General features: G+C 34.4%; 1 protein-coding gene across 1 annotated transcript; it reads left to right on the forward strand.

Moving 5' to 3' along the window:
• Window positions 1-282: 282 nt before the first annotated feature.
• Window positions 283-1,176, forward strand: LOC126883595 (uncharacterized). The gene has a single exon (XM_050649247.1). It carries the CDS (start codon window positions 283-285, stop codon window positions 1,174-1,176), a length of 894 nt encoding a protein of 297 aa, XP_050505204.1.
• The last annotated feature ends 19,304 nt before the right edge of the window (window positions 1,177-20,480 follow it).

Raw genomic sequence — 20,480 nt, forward strand, 5'->3', positions numbered from 1 at the left:
TTTATAAATATAATTCCCTGAAACGTATAAGACCAGCCGACCAGTAGATTTAGTGTTTACTTACAGTTTGACTAAATATGTTGCACTTTATTAAATATAAATTAATTTACCATTCAGCGGAAGGGTGAGGCCTGTCAGACCTCTCTCATATGAAAATATGTACAACATAAATTTGGGGGACAGAGTTGCTCGCGTCCGTGTTCTATCGTAAGGTACGATCACACGTGTCCCCTGGGTAACGCTAAATGAGCAGCAGCGATTCGTCGTTACGCGCGCTGATCCATGAGTCTACGAATCCCTACTCGAAACGGCCCTTCTCAGGGCAGCGACGTAGACCTCACAGTTATCTTCTGGAACGCTGGAGGTCTAAGCAACAGCAAGTTTTTAGAACTCAAACGAAGCGTTCTCGAAAAGAACGTTGATATATATGTCATTGTAGAGGCAGGAGCAGCTACAGACACACCTCACCTCTGCTCTACAGTTGGCTATTTAACCCATGTTCTGAAGAGAAGTCGACAAGTAGCGTCAGGAATTATCATCGGAATCAAAACCACTCTAGTATGCGAGACTAACATAATCCACGAAATGCAGGATAGAGATAAACTGGAAATGTTCCAGGTCGAAGTCTGGAAAACTCGAAACATGTCACCTTTTTTTTTACTATACAATCCGCCAGATAATATACCTGCATTGGAATTGGTAGAGCAAAAAATCCAGCCAAGTACAATCATAATTGGAGATTTCAATAGTCCATCCACGAGATGGGGCTACTCTAGAACCACCAACGTTGGGAAACACCTCGAGGACTTTTTGGATAACAACTATCTTGATGTAGTGAACATCCCACCTACGTTCTTATCGTTTAGAGGAAGTCAATCAAGGCCCGATCTTGTCGTAACACACCCACACATTACAGGGAAGACCAGTGTAACCCTCCGGGACGACGCAGCAGGCTGTGGTCACCGCGCTCTGCTAGTGACATGCAAACTGGCAAAGGACAAAAAAGCCCAAAATCGCGCCCCGCGCTGGAATTTTAAAAAGGCGGATTGGAAAAAGTACAGGGAATGCACAGATGTAGTCCTTACTCAACTAACACTAGAAGAACCAGAAGAAGCAGCAAATAAATTAACTGAGGCCACACTGAAATGTGCAAAAGAGTGCATATCGCGAGGTTAAATTAAGGGGTATAAGACTTTCTGGTCCCCAACGCTATCCAAATTGAAAGCTGCCAGAAATAAAGCCAGGGGCAAAGCTGAAAAATCGAGGCAAATGAACGATTGTGTAGAGCTTCGAAAGAGACAAGCGATCTTAACTCAAGCCATTAAGTCAGGGAAAAGAGAAGCTTTCAAATCCTTCCTTGCTAAGCCCGACTTCAGAAAAGACGGCGTCAAAGCGCACAGGTTGGTTACTACGCTAAACAATGATGGAAACAAGCAACAGCAAATGCAAATGAGAGGCATGGCTAGAGAACTCACTACACATGCCGATATAGCAAACGAACTGTGTAAACACTACACAAAAGTGAGTAATGTTAAGATAAATAAGAGGGAGAGAGCAAGACTGTTGCGCTATCCCCTCCCCGGCGGATGAGCAAAAGTATAAAGGACATCTGTAAAGAAGATTTCTCGATAACAGAGCTGGAAGCGGCTCTGTCTGACACAAAAACGAAAAAGGCAGCAGGGATTGACGAGTTGTACCCGGAAATGCTTAAATATCTGGGAGCCGCAGCCAAAAACACCATTCTGAACTTGATTAACCTAACATGGAATTCAAGAGTCCCAAGTCAATGGAGGAAGAGCGAGGTCATACCCACCCTAAAGAAACAAAAAGACCCGAGACTGACTGATAGCTACGGGCCAATATCCCTCACAAACTCCTTATGCAAAGTAGCCAAAAAAATGGTTCTGGACAGACTGAACCGAGCCATAACCCATCTTGAACTGATTGACGACGCACAAGCTGGCTTCAGGAAACACAGGAACACCATGGACCATGTAGTCGAGTTTGCTCAAAAAGTCAAGGATGCTTTCCACCGTAAGATGTCAACAGTTGCAGTGCTAGTAGACCTCAAAGCTGCATACGACACAGTATGGAGAGGTTTTCTGTTACACAAGATAGCGAAGTCTGGAATTGACGGTAAACTGTTCAATTGGATAAAATCTTTTCTCGGGGAAAGGTATCAGAGAGTCAAATTTCACAATCATTGTTCCAAATTCAGACTACAAAGACAAGGGCTGCCACAAGGAGCTGTCATCAGCTGTCAATTGTTCAACCTAATGATAAACGATGTGCTCGCAATGATTAGAAAGACACCTGGTGTTGAAGCCCTCCTGTATGCCGATGACCTCCTAATATGGGCATCAAGTAGCAGTCTGAAAGCTCTCGAGGGAGTAATGAACCAGGCTCTCAAAAATCTAGAAAAATGGGCGGATAAAAACTGCCTAACTCTCAGTACAACCGAAAACCGTATATCAAGTACTTACCCTTTCAACAAAGCAGACTGCTGTCAAGCTGACATACAAAGGAGTCGACCTGGAAAGAGAGGATGTAACAAAATACCTGGGGGTGTACATAGATAAGAAAATGACGTGGAAACCTCAAATCGACGACATTGCAGAGAAAGCCACAAAGAGATGTCGACTGCTCAAACGTCTCACAGCAACAAAATGGGGCGCCACGCAAGATGTCTTGGTAGCAACATACAAAACCTATGTCCGGCCGATACTAGAATATGGGAGTGAAGCTACAATAACTGCGAGTACAAACACCACCTCCAAGCTTGAAGTCGCCCAGAACACTGCCCTTCGCGTCATCACCGGTGCTCCAAAATCAACACCGATTACATCAATGGAAGCCCAGACCGGTATTGAACCAATACAATGCCGCAGAGAGCAACACGCGTTAACCTTCTGGGAAAAACAAAGACGAATACTTCCACAAAAATGGGACGAATATAGACAAGCAGCCTCACGTCTTAAAACACAAACCACTCCGCTTACAGTATCAAATCAAATCATGGAAAATACTACATTGACCTGTCGAAATCCGCCCCCTTCCCATCGCAAACTACACTCGCCCGCTGTCTACCAAACACAGAATTGCGTCTTGAAAACCATAACGACCCGAAGCACTTACCGTCAGACATTGTCCTAAGAAAAGCCGCAATAGAGACGATACATGAGTGGCTCCACATCTACTGCGAGGGCTCCTCGATGCCGGACTCGGAAAGAACAGGAGCAGGATATGACTCAACGTTCTCCAAAGGCTCCATAGCTGTGGGTGCCCCTCTCACCAACTATGATGGCGAAATTGCTGCTATACACGAATTCGCTAAAAGTCTCGAGAATCTCCAACACCCCCAAAAAGTTGCCATCTTCATCGACTGCCAAGCCGCAATCCTCGCCCAGTCGAGAAATCGATATACCGACTATGCCCAAACAATATCTTGCCGCGTCCAACTATCGAACTTGCTGGAAAAAGGGTGGCTGATTACTTTACAATGGATTCTTGTCATGTCGGTGTTGAAGGGAATGAAGCGGCGGATGAACTTGCAAAAGAAGGCACTACTCTTACATAGCCCCCTAGCTTCCAATCGTACACATCAGCAAAGTCCACCATTAAAAGAGGAATCAAAGCGAAGATAAAAGACCAGCAAATACAAGCCGGTGCTGGAAAATATTGGGCCCACCTAATAGAGTCACCAATCCCTCACAACTTGCCGAGACCCATGAGTGTAGCCGCGTTCAGAACAACTACGGGGCATGACTACCTGGCCTCCCATCTACATCGCATCAGCGTCCGTGAAAACGACAACTGTCCACTATGCAATCAGCCCCAGATGGATGCTGCTCACCTCGCAGAGTGCCCAGCCCTGATAACAGACCCACCCGAGGAGGATGAAGATCGCCTACGAGAAACGGCTCGTCTATACTGGTCAGCGCCAAATGGCTAACATGCCAAGGGTGGGCGTTGGCTAGTAAGTAAGTAAGTAAGTACAACATAAATTTGGTAATTTTGGAAGTTATACTTCTTTAGGCGCGTTGAGAGTAAATTTATATGTACGCGAAATCATCAAAATCTTGATACTCTGCGCAGCTTAAACATTATACGTCCTCTGATTGGGTAATTACAATGACCTGTCGACAATTTTTAAATATGTCGGTTATTTTATTAATACGTCAATGGTTATGGGTAAACAAATTGTATGTAGTAGGTATATTAGTATTTATTGTTGTGAGGACAGACACAAAAAGCAAGTTTATAATTGTAGTGACTTTTTAAATAGTGTTTAAAGGCAACAGGTACGTAATTTTAAATGTTTCAGTATTGTAATAAAAGATTAGGACCTACATACTTATTTGGAAAATGTAGGTACCTATAGTAGGTAATGCATTGATTTACATAATTTATATACCAATACAACTTCTATCAATCTTCATATCTAATAAATTGCTTTAATTAGTCTATATTTTGTTGTATTTTAATATTTTAATTCCGCAAGAATCAAACTTATTTAATTAAACTAAGAGAATAAGCAACTGTCAAAAGAGTTTAAAACGTTTAGTTGCTATATCTTCCCACATCATTCAAATGTCTCGCTAGCTAAGTTCTGCGTGCGGTGAGTTCAAAATCTAACAACCTTATAGACGCAGGTTCAATTCCCAATGCAAATTTTTATTTTTTAAATTTTTTTATACATTTTATGATTGCAAGTATATTTATTATATTTTTTTTCAGAAAATACGTATTTAGTTAAAAATTTTGTCAACAATTATTGTTCAGAAATCATTTCTTTGCTTCATTTTTCAATGTGTTTGCGTGTGTTTTATTCTTTTATTTTTTTAATTTTTGATACTGTTTTAATAAAAGTTTTTGGAAAGTAGTGAGTATTAAAATTAGCTTGATATTTAAATAAAATATAAATAAACTGTTTAAAGTATATTGATTTCGTTGAAATCATATAATAGAAGTATAACTTCTTACGGGCCTACAAAGTACACACACACATTCTTTCTTTTTATTGATAAAATTGAAACCCTATATGAATTATACGAAGTGGGTAGGGATATGGGCGCGTAAACTGCTACAAATGCCCTTGAATTATATTATAGATGAGAACCCAACATTTGCTAAAAAAATCAGGATATTGAAAATATTACAGAAAAACCAAATCAAATAAATCATGGCTATATAATATTGTACATATTACAGCATTCTGCAAGAAATGTACTGATCGAGTTTGATTACCAATATATTCTGTACGGACTGTTTTGAACCTTCAACTACTGACGTGGATATTTCAGGCCGTAGACTCTGAAAATCAGTATGTCATACCGGTCCTCATTCTCCTTTATTTTCAATATGAATTTGTCATATCATTGTATTCTCCTTTTCATGACCATTTTTCAGTGCGTCACAAATTATAGAAAAAAAGGTAAGTCCGTGATAATACACATTTATGACATTTATTCTAACATGACATTTTAGTTAAATCTGACAGTTGTCACATTTTATTTTCAATTTGGAATAAAAACAAATCAATTGTGTCTATTGCATTTATAAAATGGTATTTTCTTTGATTTGTATAGTCTTAAAAATTGTCCAGATTACATTGATAATATTATTGTTTTATTTAATAAATAATTCTTTTTTGATTATGGCGCCATCTATCGACAACTAGAATAACTAGAAGAAATGTAATAAATGTCTGTAATCACCGCCGTGCCTTTTTTCTGTCACATACAATTTAATGCGTTAGAGAGAAATCGAAAAACTGTTACGCAATGAAAAATGGTCATGAAAAGGACTATAGTTGTTTTTTACATCAACTACGGAATCATTATTCATACTGCTATAAAATAAAATACTGCTCCAAATAAAATAAACTTAATTTTTTTAAGAAAATTATGAACGCATCGCCTGTTTGCTATAATAGGGTGTTACGTTAAAAAGTACAATTTTACAGGAGCTTCCTTTTTAACGTACAAAGAATTATTGTCTCCAAAGGAATCCATTTTTATAGTCCATCTAATATTTACTATAAGTGTTGACTACTTACGTCTCTAAAAATGTTAGATAGGCCTGATGATGTAATAAATTTAGCGAAAAATTTGCATATTTACAAAAATGGTGATAATATGTCACACTTTTCCTGCAAAAATGTAATAAAATGAATGATACAAATTGACTTATATATTTAAACAAACGTTATCGAAATAAAAGATTTTAGATTTAAGAATATGTTCTTTATTCAAAAAGTGTAATCATAACAACCAATATTACAATTACAAGTCAAAATTAAAGTGTTTAAATTCTTAAATTAAAGCTATTTCTTAAAGTTATTTAATAATGCGTAAAAGCTTAAATTCTAAACGAACTAATGTCATTAAATTACGAAAATGTAACACTTAAAATATTGTCTGTGTCAAAACAAGCAAAAACACGTGACATTTAAAACTACAACGATTCATAAAATGGCCTGTGATATCTTGGAATTAGGTTTTTATTAACCAAATCCATGAGATCTGCTTTTTTCTTATCGGGCATACCTGGTTTATTCAGACCTCACTCGTGTGTTCGTGTAACTTTTTTTGTTACACCCTTTACTTGTCCCATTTACGTGATGTTGCGAACAAGTTTAATAAACAAAACATACCAATAATAGAGGACAGGGAAATGTGAAGCACATGTCTCCACTACGCATCTGCAACACACAATAAATAAAACTAAGTTACTCCAAAAACTCCTTATTATGAACACTTACAAACACAGAATCACACAACAGACAAAATTATTGCACAAATATACAAAATGATCACAACTTGATGTATCATAGTGCATAAAAAACATCCACCCTCATACCTTTCCAAACCATAGCTGGCTGTTGCCTACAACCATCATAGGCACAGTACATTTTTTTGTTGTCAGGAATATGACACAACCTCAGTAATATCAACAATTTGGCGGTTGTAGACACCTTATCAACAAATTATTGTTCTCAATATCTTTGGACAGATATTTCCGGAGTGGAAGTCGAAACGTTAAGTATTTTTAGGTAAAATATGTAATTGTCATTACAACCTAACTGTGACTAATAATATTCAAACATTGCGAATATAATATTATGCCTTAGCGTATTAAAAAAAAAACAATTAATAAAAAATAATAATAAAAAAATAATAAAAATACAAATTAAAAATATAAAAAATACAAAAAAAATAAATATGTACAAAACAATATTTACAACCAAAACATTGTATTATTTAGATAATAATTGTAATATGTGAGTTTGTTATGTATTTAGCGTTAGAAATACAGAAAAAATTACTCTGATTGAAAAAACAAATTTGTTTGTTTTTAAGATAACAAAATGTCTGGCTAATTGGCTCGGCCAAGGCCATCAAATTCGCAAAAAGAGCATTGCGAATACTAAGAAGAATCATGGAAAAACATTTAGAGATCGAAAAGGAAGTACCCCTAAATCGGAACAGCATACCTACAAGGTGGAAAAGCGAGTGAAAACTGAACAGGAAGCGAGAATGAATAAATCGTATAAGCAGAATAACAGACGGTAGGGTAGTCCAATAACAAGAAAAAAATTGCCCTCGGATAGAAAGAGTGCTGGCCGCCGGCCAATAAATTGTACACCACAAATATCTTTTAATTGATTTTCTATGAGGATCTAATTTCTTGATGACCGCCTAAATACTTCCAGAAAGTAGTAATTAACCATAGGGTGTAATTGTGAATTGCTGGCTTTAAAATATTTGGAGATAGTTGTGTGATAGTTTACAGTTTTTATAACATGGCCGAATTTCGAATACGATTTACTCAGTAAGTAAATATTTGTTATAATATATGCAAAAAAAATATTCTTTTTGTGGTTACTTGTAGAAAACACATATATATTTCAATTTAGATTTATAAATTGGATAAATTGTTATTTTGTAACTAGCGATAAGCCATTAGATTTTAGTTTACAATATATTGTACGGCAGGAAAATACCATACTTTTTATTTTTATTGTCTTTTCATTGGAGAATGCGCTTAGTATGTTAGAAGATGATGAAAATTTAGTAGCAAATATAGACAGTATTGCTTTGATGCCTCTAATAAATGCATGTGAGGTCCTAACAGATGAAGACTCTGGTGATGAAGATATAATATTGATGGATAATTTACCTGGGACGCAATTACAAGCTTATGCTGAAATCATCGTGCAAAATAATTGTGACGCATTATTATCCGATTCGCAAGATAATATTTCATTACCAGAGCAGGTAGAAAAAAGAACGGTTAATGGGTCTAAGAAAAAATAATCTACCACTGGGCAAAAGAAGACATTCAGATGGAAGACCAATGTAGACGATCCAGGTATGAAACAAAATAGTAAATCTTCCTCTGAAATACCACTAATATTTATCATTTCAGGTAGAACAACCCCATCTCCTACATGAGTATAATGTAAACATGGGCGGAGTAGATTATAGTGATTAAAATATTAGTCTTTACCGCATTTCAGTTCACGGCCACAAATGGTATTTTTCAGTGATCAATCAATGCATTGGTAATGCTGTTCCATATTCCTGGCAACTTCATTGTTTGCATGGAAGAAAACTGGACCACTTATCATTTAGAAGACGCATTGCAACATCTATGTTACAACAAAATAAAAAACCTGCTTCCTATTCTCGAGGTCGTCCATCAGCCAATGAAAACATTGATATTGGTTGTGATCGACTAGACCACTTGGTAATTCTACAGGAAAAACCAACTCGAAGTGGTTTGTGCTACGATAAAGCAAAAATGAGGTGTTCAAAATGCAACGTGGGCTTACATGTTAAATGTTTTGTTTCATACCATACTGGTTCGTCCACATAAGTAGGAATAACAATTTTTAATTTTCTTGTTTTTGTAAAGAATATTTTAATTCATTTTCTTTTCAATATTATGGGACACCCCGTATATACGAGTAGGCCAATACCTAATTCAGTGAGTATGTATTAATTTTTATCATTATTTTCAAGTAAAAACCTTAAAGTTTTTTGTATGTAATTACCTGCCTACTCGCCTCATTTTAAAAAGACAATTCGCCAACCAACTCTCTTGGTTAACAGTCACTTACAATTATTCCGAAAAGTGTATAGAAACTCAATATAGTCCTCGCGAGTGATGTATACTACTCAGCAATAGCAGTACGAAAAATAGCAGGCCTGCTCCAGCTTGTGCAACGAGAAATGACAAGGTAGGAAATATTTTTATTACAATTTACTTTAAGGTCTGGTTTTTTTACTGTTATTTTTTTTATTCTATTTTAAATTCACCCTATGCTAAACAGTCCACTAATAAAGCTCTCACTGAGTTAGTAGTCTCCTCCAAGATGATTTATTGATCCGTTACGAGCCTGATAGATCCATTTTCTATGTTTTTTTCTTGCATTTTTCATTTTTCTAAGAGGGTAATATAGTCGGGGAAAGTGTCTTTTAAACCTGAATTGTTTGATTTTATTGTCATACTTTGCTAATTTACAAAGATCAGAATCAAATTCAGGTTATTTAACCGCATTTCCTTTGACTTTATTTTTTTGTTATTCTTTAACATAAGGCGATAAAATATTCATTACAAAATTAAAATCACGTATCAATTAGTAAATTGGTTTTTTGTTTGTGCCGATCGTTAGTGGTACCTATACCTCAGTTAATGTTGTTTTTTAAGTAAAAAAGGAACACATTAATGTAAAAGTAATTATTATTAAATTGTCAACGTCGGCCAATAGACAAATTTTGTTATGATAATTATTATACAGGTTGACTCTATTATAGATGGAACTGTGTGTTTATTTTACACAGTAATTTTTATTTAAAGGGTTTATGTTTTATAATTATTTGTTGTCTATAAATATTCAGATAGCAGAGGACATAGTTTTCTATTTTATTAGCACAAAGTTCGGTTGTATTTTATTAATTTTCGTGTGGTGAACCTATTTTATTTCCTAACGCTAATTTCATATTTTTCTAAATTTATTAATTCTACATTTAAATTTACAAAATGGCAGATAAAATTAAAAAATATCAATCTTTAAGACAAGTTGAAGTGCAACAAATGACTGAAATTCATGCTGTTGCTTTAAAGGTAGCTGCTGACGATAAGAATTTTTACCCGGTTTTGGAAGTTATGTATGAAGGATTGGAAAAAATTCGTGACAATTTTTATGATCTTCATAATAAAATAATTATGTTAGTTTCTGAGCAAGATAATGAGGACGCGCTATTTAAAGTCGAAGATGATTGCCGTAGTAATTTTGACAAATTATATTATAAAATTAAATTAACATACGTGCAAGCCTTTAGAAAATCTTCAACATCAAGTCAGCAAACTACATCAACTTCACAGTCTCAAAATCCTTTACCTATAAATTATTTTAATTTACCGAAACCGGAATTGCCATCTTTCAGTGGAAAAATAACTGAATTTAGAAGTTTTATAGATCAGTTTGATGCTCGCGTTCATACTCTTACTTACTTACAACCAATTGACAAATTTAATTTGTTACTATCGTGTTTAAAGGGTGCAGCGCGCGATGCTGTGGATCATATTGACATCACAGCAAACAATTATCCAATTGCCTATGATCTGCTTTGTGAAAGGTTTAATAATGTTAGGGTAATCGCTGCCAATTTATGGAATAACCTTGAAAGTTCACCACAACTGACTTCAGAAGATCCAAAAGAACTACGCAAGTTGTTAGATACATTTTCGAAAAATGTGGCATCTCTAAATAAGCTAGGACTACCCACAGTACATTGGGATTTTATACTTGTTCAAATGATTTTAAAACGATTAACTGTTTCTTTAGTAACACGTTTTGAGCTTTTTCATAATAATTCAACCATCCCAAGCTATAAAAAACTGATTGATTTTTTAAATCAAAGTTGTCTCGCTTTAGATAATATTGATTTTCACACTAAACCAAAATCTAACTTTTCTAAAAAACCTAATTCTTCCAAATCTACATCATTGCTTGCTCAAACAGAACCTGAACCAAAATGTTCTATCTGTAAAACTAATGATACCCATGCCATTTATAAATGCTCCGTTTTTTTGGCAAAATCTCCTGTAGATCGATTTCAATTAATAAAAAAGAACAAGATGTGTATTAACTGTCTTGGATCACATCGTTCTAGCCTATGCAAATCTACATGGACTTGTCACTCGTGCCATAAAAAACATCATACACTCCTTTGCTTCTCCTCTTCTAAGAAAGAAGAGAATGTTCAAGATTCGGCGGCATCCACTTTAAATTCAACGACTGGATCATCCGTTTCTGTGTGTTTTTCTTCCGCTGATAAAAGTACTTTGCTTTCCACTGCATGTATTGAGGTGCTTGATTGTCACGGTAACTACCAACCTGTTAGGTGTCTGTTAGATTCGGGAAGCATGACGTCCTTCATCTGTCAAAAGACCCTTAGGCGTTTAGGTTTACGTCCCATGAAAACTTCAGCTAACATCCAAGGATTAGGTTCTATGCAGTCGAACACTAATTTAGGTGGGGTTACCATTTCTTTTAAACCAGTACGTAAATCTTCTCCTATTTTGACAACCGATGCGTTAGTCTTGACAAAAATATGTGAGGATCAGCCTTTATGTAATTTAGAAGTTAATACTTGGCCCCATATTGCTAATTTAAAGTTAGCAGATGATAACTTCTTTCGTAGAGGATCCATAGACATTCTTTTAGGAGCTGATGTATTCTCTACCATTCTTTTGGATGGACGTATTTACGGCAATCAAGATGAACCTGATGCAATTAATACTATATTTGGCTATGTGCTTATGGGAAAAGTAAATATTTCAAAGGCACCTACTCTTACGTCTTTATTTTGCCAAGTTGAAGATACGGTTTCTTTGGATCAGCAAATAAAGAAATTCTGGGAATTAGAAGCAGTCCCTGAAGTTTTTTGCTTAGCTCCTGATGACGCTAAAGTGGAAAATATGTTTATGAATACTTATACGCGTGAACATTCAGGACGCTTTGTAGTAGATCTACCTTTTAAGGAAGAAAATCCTGTCTTTCCTAATATTAGATCACTTGCTCTTAGTAGGTTTTATTCATTAGAAAGAAGGCTTCAAAAATCTCCTGAACTTTATGACCAATACCGCACCTTTATGAAGGAATTTGTTGAGCTCGGTCACATGGAACCTGTCCCATTGAATAACTTCGATTCACCTTATGTTTACTATTTATCGCATCATTGTGTTTTAAGACCTGAAAGTCTAACAAGTAAATTAAGGGTCGTTTTTAATGGTTCCGGGCATCTTCCAAATCAACCCTCACTCAATGACAAATTATTCACTGGTCCTAAGCTTCAGACTGACATCTGTACAATTTTGATTAATTTTCGATTGCATGGTTATGTAATTACGGCCGATATTTCTAAAATGTATAGGCAAATTTTAATCAATCCTACTCAAACAGATTATCAAAGAGTACTTTGGCGTTCTAATAATTCTGAACCTGTTCGAGATCTTCGTATCAACAGAGTTGTTTATGGTCTCTCTTGTTCTCCTTATCTTGCTATTAGATGTCTACATCAGTTGGCTAATGATGACGGGGATTCGTTTCCTCTAGCAGCCGAGGCACTTAAAACTGGAACCTACGTTGATGATATCGTTTCTTCCTCTCCTAGTTTCGAAAATGCCTTAGCACTAAGAGACGAACTTATTGCCTTACTTGCCAAAGGAGGTTTTGAGTTGAAAAAATGGTCCAGTAATGTACCCGATTTATTGAAAGGATTAGCTGTATCAGATTTAGCAATAAAACCTCTTACATTTAATGATGATATTTCGTCCAAAACACTTAAAGTATTAGGGTTGGAATGGGACGCTTCTTCGGATACATTTGCTTTTAAAGTTCAAGTTTTAGACTCTTCTTGTACAAAACGTCATCTTTTGTCCAATTTAGCAAAAATATTTGATCCTCTTGGATTTTTATCTCCAATAACATTTCTAATTAAACACCTTATTCAAAGAATATGGACTCAAAAGATTGGTTGGGATGATGCTCCATCAAAAGAAATTATCCGTTTGTGGAAAAAATACATTGATGATGTAGCATATTTGAGTAAATTAAATTTACCTCGTCGTTTATTAATTGACGATATTTTACGCTTAGAAGTTCACTGTTTTGGTGACGCTAGCGAGAAAGGTTACTGCGCTGTCTTGTACTTTCGATGCTTATCACCTTCAGGCCAACCTTTTGTTTCTTTTGTTATAGCTAAATCTAAGGTCGCACCCATTAATAAGGGACTTACTATTCCCAGATTAGAATTGTCTGCTGCGGTTTTAGTGGCTCGACTAGTCTCCTTTGTTTCTTCTGTTATTAAAGATAAAGTAGAAATCAAGGGAATATACTGTTATTCTGATTCTGCTGTTACATTACGTTGGTTACAATCTTCCCCTCATCAGTGGAAAACTTTTGTGAGCAATAGAGTAGCTTATGTGCAGGAACGAGTAACTTCTTCATGTTGGCACTATGTTCCTTCTGAAGAAAATCCTGCTGACATTGGTTCAAGGGGTTGCTTACCCTCTGAGTTAATTAACTGTTCCAAATGGTGGGCGGGGCCAACCTTCTTACAATCTGATCCGCTAACGTTCTTTGAACTTAATTCAAAGGAGTCTACTAATGTAAATTTGGAAGTGCGGACTGTCGCATTGATTGCTGAAATTCCCAATAATTTTTTAGATATTTTATTGGATCGTCATTCGTCTTTAAATAGGTGTGTTCGATGTTTGTGTTACATTATTCGTTTTTTCCATTATGTAACCAAAAACCGATATGGTAATCTGGAAATAGGTCGTTTAAGTTTATTGGAGCAACATAACTCCTTACTGGTTTTTGTTAAACGAACACAGCAGATCTTTTTTAATACTTTAATAAATTTTATCCAAGATAAACAGCTGCTTCCAAAAAATTTAAGAAAGCTTTCACCTTTTATCGATGCAAAGGGAATTCTACGTGTAGGTAGTCGCCTAGCTAATGCGCCCATTTCGTATGATCGCAAATTTCCGGCATTACTTCCTAACAGTTGTAAATTAACTGATATGATTATTGAATCTACTCATCTGCAATATCTACACGCCGGGCTTCAAACTGTTCAATACCTAATTTCTCAGCGTTTTTGGATTATATCTTCCAAACGAGCCATTCGTAGAGTACTGTCTAAATGTGTTAAATGTTTTAAGGTGAATCCTTTGTCCCCAGTTCCGTTAATGGGAAATCTACCGCTAGCTCGAATATCTCAACTAAAACCTTTCAGTAATGTTGGAGTTGATTTTGCGGGCCCTTTTCCTATAAGAGCTTCCAAACTTCGAAAGTCTCAAACTCTTAAAGCGTATTTGTCGCTTTTTATTTGTTTCTCAACAAAAGCTCTTCATTTAGAGCTCGTATCTGATTTATCCACTGACGCGTTTTTAGCTGCGTTTAAGCGATTTGTCAGTCGTAGAGGCCGATGTCAACATGTTTATAGTGACAATGGCACTAACTTTGTTGGAGCCAGAGCAGAACTTAACAGATTGGCATCACAAGCTGCTTCTCATGAATCTATTCAATGGCATCTCATTCCCCCTTCTTCTCCACACTTTGGAGGTTTATGGGAATCTAATATTAAGACGGTAAAGGGTCATTTAATTCGCACAATTGGAGAACAAGTACTAACTTTTGAAGAGTTATATACTATTTTTTCTCAAATTGAGGCCATCATGAATTCGAGGCCAATATGCCCGTTAAGTTCAGACCCAAACGATCTTAGTGCGTTAACTCCAGGACATTTTTTGACCATGGAGCCTTTGAGTGCTTCGCCCGAAGAAACGTTGCTCGATGTTCCGCACAATCGGTTGAATCGTTGGCAATTATTAAATAAGTTGCACCAACAGATTTGGGAACGGTGGTCTAAGGAGTACCTCCAAACTCTTCATCAAAGGGCTAAATGGAATTCTCCGTCTCCAAACGTCCAACTAGGTACCTTAGTGGTAATCCGCCAAAATAATATTCCCCCGCTACAATGGCCTTTGGGCCGTATAATTGAGGTTCATCCTGGATCTGATGGTATAGTTAGAGTGGCCACAGTGAAAACTAATAGTGGTATATATAAACGCTCTATAGTAAAATTATGTCCTTTGCCTTTTGAGCCGTAACAATACTGCGTATTGTGGTGGGCGGTTGTGGTTCGTCCACATAAGTAGGAATAACAATTTTTAATTTTCTTGTTTTTGTAAAGAATATTTTAATTCATTTTCTTTTCAATATTATGGGACACCCCGTATATACGAGTAGGCCAATACCTAATTCAGTGAGTATGTATTAATTTTTATCATTATTTTCAAGTAAAAACCTTAAAGTTTTTTGTATGTAATTACCTGCCTACTCGCCTCATTTTAAAAAGACAATTCGCCAACCAACTCTCTTGGTTAACAGTCACTTACAATTATTCCGAAAAGTGTATAGAAACTCAATATAGTCCTCGCGAGTGATGTATACTACTCAGCAATAGCAGTACGAAAAATAGCAGGCCTGCTCCAGCTTGTGCAACGAGAAATGACAAGGTAGGAAATATTTTTATTACAATTTACTTTAAGGTCTGGTTTTTTTACTGTTATTTTTTTTATTCTATTTTAAATTCACCCTATGCTAAACAGTCCACTAATAAAGCTCTCACTGAGTTAGTAGTCTCCTCCAAGATGATTTACATACTGAAACTTAAGAGGATCGGTACGTATTTTCAGCTGCAATTCTATTCAAATGGGGATTCATTTTTTTCGAACCCTGAGAAAACCAATAAGTATTTTTGAAAAATTTAAACGCAGAATGAAAGATCACGTTATTAGCGAGGGCCGAAAGTCCCTCAGAACTTCTATAATGTTTATTGTAATAAGTTACATTACAGGGGTTAAAAACTAAGATAAAATTTAGTGTGATTTTTAATTTCAAATATATCATTCAAAATAAACTTTTTGTTTATTCTAAGGGACCTTCAGCCCTCGGTAATAATTTAGTCTTTCATTCTGCGTTTAAATTTTTCAAAAATATTTATAGGTTTTTTCAGGATTCGAAAAAAATGGACACAATGCCGTGGTAATATTTTCCAAATATATCTTTGTCTTACACATAATATTGTCAGCATATATTTTCAGTCAGACACTGACAATCAGTGACAATTTTAAATATTTGACATTGCATCGGGAATATGTTGAGTTATTGATTAAATATTATTGAAATATAGTGTATTTGATAAATAATTGATTTAAGACGTGAACTTAATAAAAAGTTATTTATTGTGTATTATTTGTGGAAGATCCGAGCAGAGAATACATCAGGATAATATATTCTGTGATCCAAGTATTTTGTTGTTAAAGATGTTTAAAATTGTAAGCGTTCCATAACAATATATTATTAAAAAATCACTTTAACACTTTTCCTCTTTTCTCGATTGAGTGTTAGTCTTTGTTGTATAAATAAATTATTACAATCACTGAATATATAGTTAGTGAAAAATTATCACATTTATTAACTGAATTAATAATTTCCAATTATAAAAATAACAGTTATCCAAGAACATTAAAACCCATCTCTTTAAATTAATGATTACATTTTCAAGTAGAATGACATTCTAGTAATGTTTGCATATCCATACCAGTGTGAATTTTACTACGCGTAATTTGCCGTGTAAAGACAGAAAAATTAGGGATACACGTAAAATATTTGCGAATTATGTACCCATAACCTTAACAGTAGTTTATATGCCTGGTGTACCATATTTTTTACACTATTTTTTTTACTTGTTTTTGTTACTTTAATATAAGAAGTAAATTTGAAGGAAAATATTAAAAAATATTTTCAAGTAAGATTTAGGAATATATGGGTTTAAAATAAAGAAATATGGAAAATTGTATGCTGGCGGGTGTAATTTCCTCACCAAAATAATCTTTTGCCTGCGTTTATAAGGGTATGTCATAATCCCACAGGTATTTTCTTCACCAAGACCAAAATGGTTATTTCAGTTATTTCAGGTAGATTTTACTAAAGGCATTCAATTGAATTATTTATCTAATATTAAATTACAGTAGGTATACCTATAATTATAATAATTAATTAATTAATTATAGTATTTTATTTTTAGTCACAATTGGAATTTTGACAAAAATGGCATGTTTAATAGAAAGTGATCGCGGTAAACCTTACGCGGTATTGGTATTTGAAAATTTTATTTTTTATAAAGTGAAAGTTTTAAAAAGTGAAGAAGTATTCTGGAGGATAAAACAAATTGTAGTGCGAAATTTTTTACTATTGGTGCAACTTTTACAATATCTAGAAGTAGCCGACAACATAATCATGAACCAGATTGTCAGAAGTTAGATCGAAGAATTGTTTCTAACTATTGTAAACGTAAAGCCGAAGAGAATTGAAATACCAGCAAAAATTATACGCCAAGCACTTGCAGCTAATTTGTCTGAAACAATTACTACGATTGTTGTCAGTTACATAAGAAAAAATATAAAGTTATGCCTGGTCGACTTCCTTCCAATATGGATGAGGTTCAAGGATTTGTGACGGGGTGTGCTCAAAAAACAACCAAGAGGGAAAATTTTCTCTTTATAAACTGTGTCAAAAGTAGGATAATTGTATTTAGTTGTGAAACAAATATAAGACTTTTAGCCACATTGAATTTTATTATATGGATAGCACATTGCAAGTATTCATTATTCATGTGCTAATTAATGGGCATTATATTTCTTTATTATACTGTTTACTGCCAAACAAAAAAAAAACAGAAATTTACAACAATATTTTTTATTTGTTAAAATCAGAAATTTTTAAAGCTCTCAAAATTGAGTTTAATGCTAGTAAAATTTTTGAACATTTTGAAAAGGAATGCAATCATTGAAATGTGTCCGAACACTGAAATACATGGTTGTAAATTTCACCTACACTAAGCTTGGTATAGAAATGTCTTGGTCTCTTGATTTAATATCAGAATATAAAACTGATTCTGAAAGAGGGAAGTGGCTCAAAAATACTTTTGGCCTTACATATAAAACCAGAAGACGTATCAGATTGTTTTGTGTTTGATTTAATGTCATGCAAACCAGGAAAGGGAGCGTTCAAATATTACGTAACGCACCTAGGGGGGAGGGGGTCTTGCATAACGTTACGGCGCGTTACATGGGGGTGGGGGATCAAAAATCTTCAAAAACTGCGTTACTTAATACTTGAACGCCCCCAAATGAAATTGAATATAGATATGTTGACTATCTAGTTTAAACTTATATAGACGAAAATGCCATATTCTCCCCATATTTGTGGACAGAGGCAAATTCTTCTGTTATTCGTATTACGAATGCTTTCGAATCTTTTCATTCGCATTTTAATTTATCGTTTTGTAATACGCATCCATCCATATATATATATATATATATATATATATATATATATATATATATATATATATTTTCTTTGAAAAAATTAAAGAATTTCAGGTAGATACGTATGCTAAAATTTAAAGTTTGCATATTGCAAAACCTATCAAAGATAAACAAGTTAAAGTGAAATTGAAAAGTGTAGTAAATTTATTAATAAGATATCAGTCTAATCAAATGACTAGAATGGATTTTGTAAAGTGTGTGTCTTATTATAGTAAATATTAAATAATAATTAATACGTCTTGTATATTATCTATATTATAAACTATTATTATAATGTAAGGAAATGACTGTCTTGTATTCGGATTTCGGATGCTTTCATAATATACATTCTTCAATTAAACCTATATCTTTATTTTATTACCTGAGTGAGTTGGTGAGGAAAATACCTACCGGATTAATAGGAACCTTTAAATTTGGTGAGGAAAATACCTGTCGGATTATATGTTTTTACTGGTTGGTGAGGAATTTACCTCCGCCCTTGTATGCCTTGTCTAAAGATTAAAACCATCTTCTAAATAAAGCTGCCTGTATAATATATTTTTGAAGTCACATTTGTTGGAAAATGGTAGAACCCAAAATGTATCATGGAAAATACACCAGCTTAACAATTGCTAGGTAAAAGCATAGATTATTGCAAAATAGCATGCTATATACATTACACAATAGCAGATCGATCGTACACATATCTAACGAGTTTTTCTCTTTTTTTACAATTAAAGGAACATGTTACCACGAACAATTTGAGAATAAAATTTTCAAACGCATTTGAGTTCACGTGTAGGATAGAGATGAGCGATACATCTTTTTTAAATCACGCGATGCTATTTACATGTGCGTTACTGCGTGAGGTTTACTTATTCCCTGATTTTTATACTCAGCCTTGTTTGAATCTCGATCGAAATCGGACTTATTTAAAATATTTTTAGATATAGTCAATTATAAAGAGATTTACCGCGATTTAATATTTGCACGAACACAAGAATATATTAAAAAAAAATAAAACACACCGGAAATGAAACAGAATCCGGCAGGCAGAACTAGATTAATTCTAGTCCAGAGAAATAAGGTTTTTGTCGGGACACTTGAGCAGCCAGGTTGCAAATGGGTTTTTTGGATACTATATACCTAATACATTATAAATACAAAAATGCCCGTCACAGTAAGTATTAACAAATAAGGGTCAAACATGGCAGTTTTTTCGTTTAAATCGCTACAGGTAACAATAGGGTAATTAAATATTTTACTTATAATATTCTTCTTTTAGTAGATTAGCCAAGGATTAAAATGGCACTTTTCGAACTTTGGTCCCATTATTTGTTGCTTCGGAAATTGCAAAATAAAACTAAAATCTCGAAAATAAAAAAATTTGCTATAACGTTTGCGAAAATGGGCTTAAGACTTTCATAGTGCACGAAATGTTGAGTCAAACAGTCTTTATAACGCACAAAAAGTTTTAAGACAATTCGTCAATTAGTTTAAATTTTATTCAATTTGTTTTTCGCAAAGAGCTTCTTTTCGCAATGTTATTGTTCAGAAAATAATAATGATATAGGAATTCTGTGGAAACCGTACGAAATAAGAATAGTTATCTTTCTAAAGTATTAAAAAAATTATTAAAAACTCGTTTTTGTTACTCCGAAAAGAGTTTACTAAAATAGAGCAATTTTTGGCTTATAAACAATTTGAATATCTTTGCTAATAATTGACTGTTATATAGAGTAAATCTACTTTGGGATTTCAAAAGCTGGTATTTTTACACAAATTAAAAAAAAATTGTATAGGTTAATTTTTATTGTCAAAGTTAGCCACTTTTATTATTTAATTCAGTTACTTCCATAATATGTATACAATTTTCCTCTAACAGTGTTACTCATCATACTACTTCGAAACGGCTTGGCCGATTTTTATCAAATTTTACACGTATATCCTATAAGACTAAGAATAGGTTTTAATCTATTTTTCATACCTATAAGTTATAGTGGGGGCTGCCCCCTGATTTTTTT

The sequence above is a fragment of the Diabrotica virgifera genome, chromosome 4 (assembly GCF_917563875.1).
Source record: "Diabrotica virgifera virgifera chromosome 4, PGI_DIABVI_V3a".
NCBI classification, from domain to species: Eukaryota; Metazoa; Arthropoda; class Insecta; order Coleoptera; family Chrysomelidae; genus Diabrotica; species Diabrotica virgifera.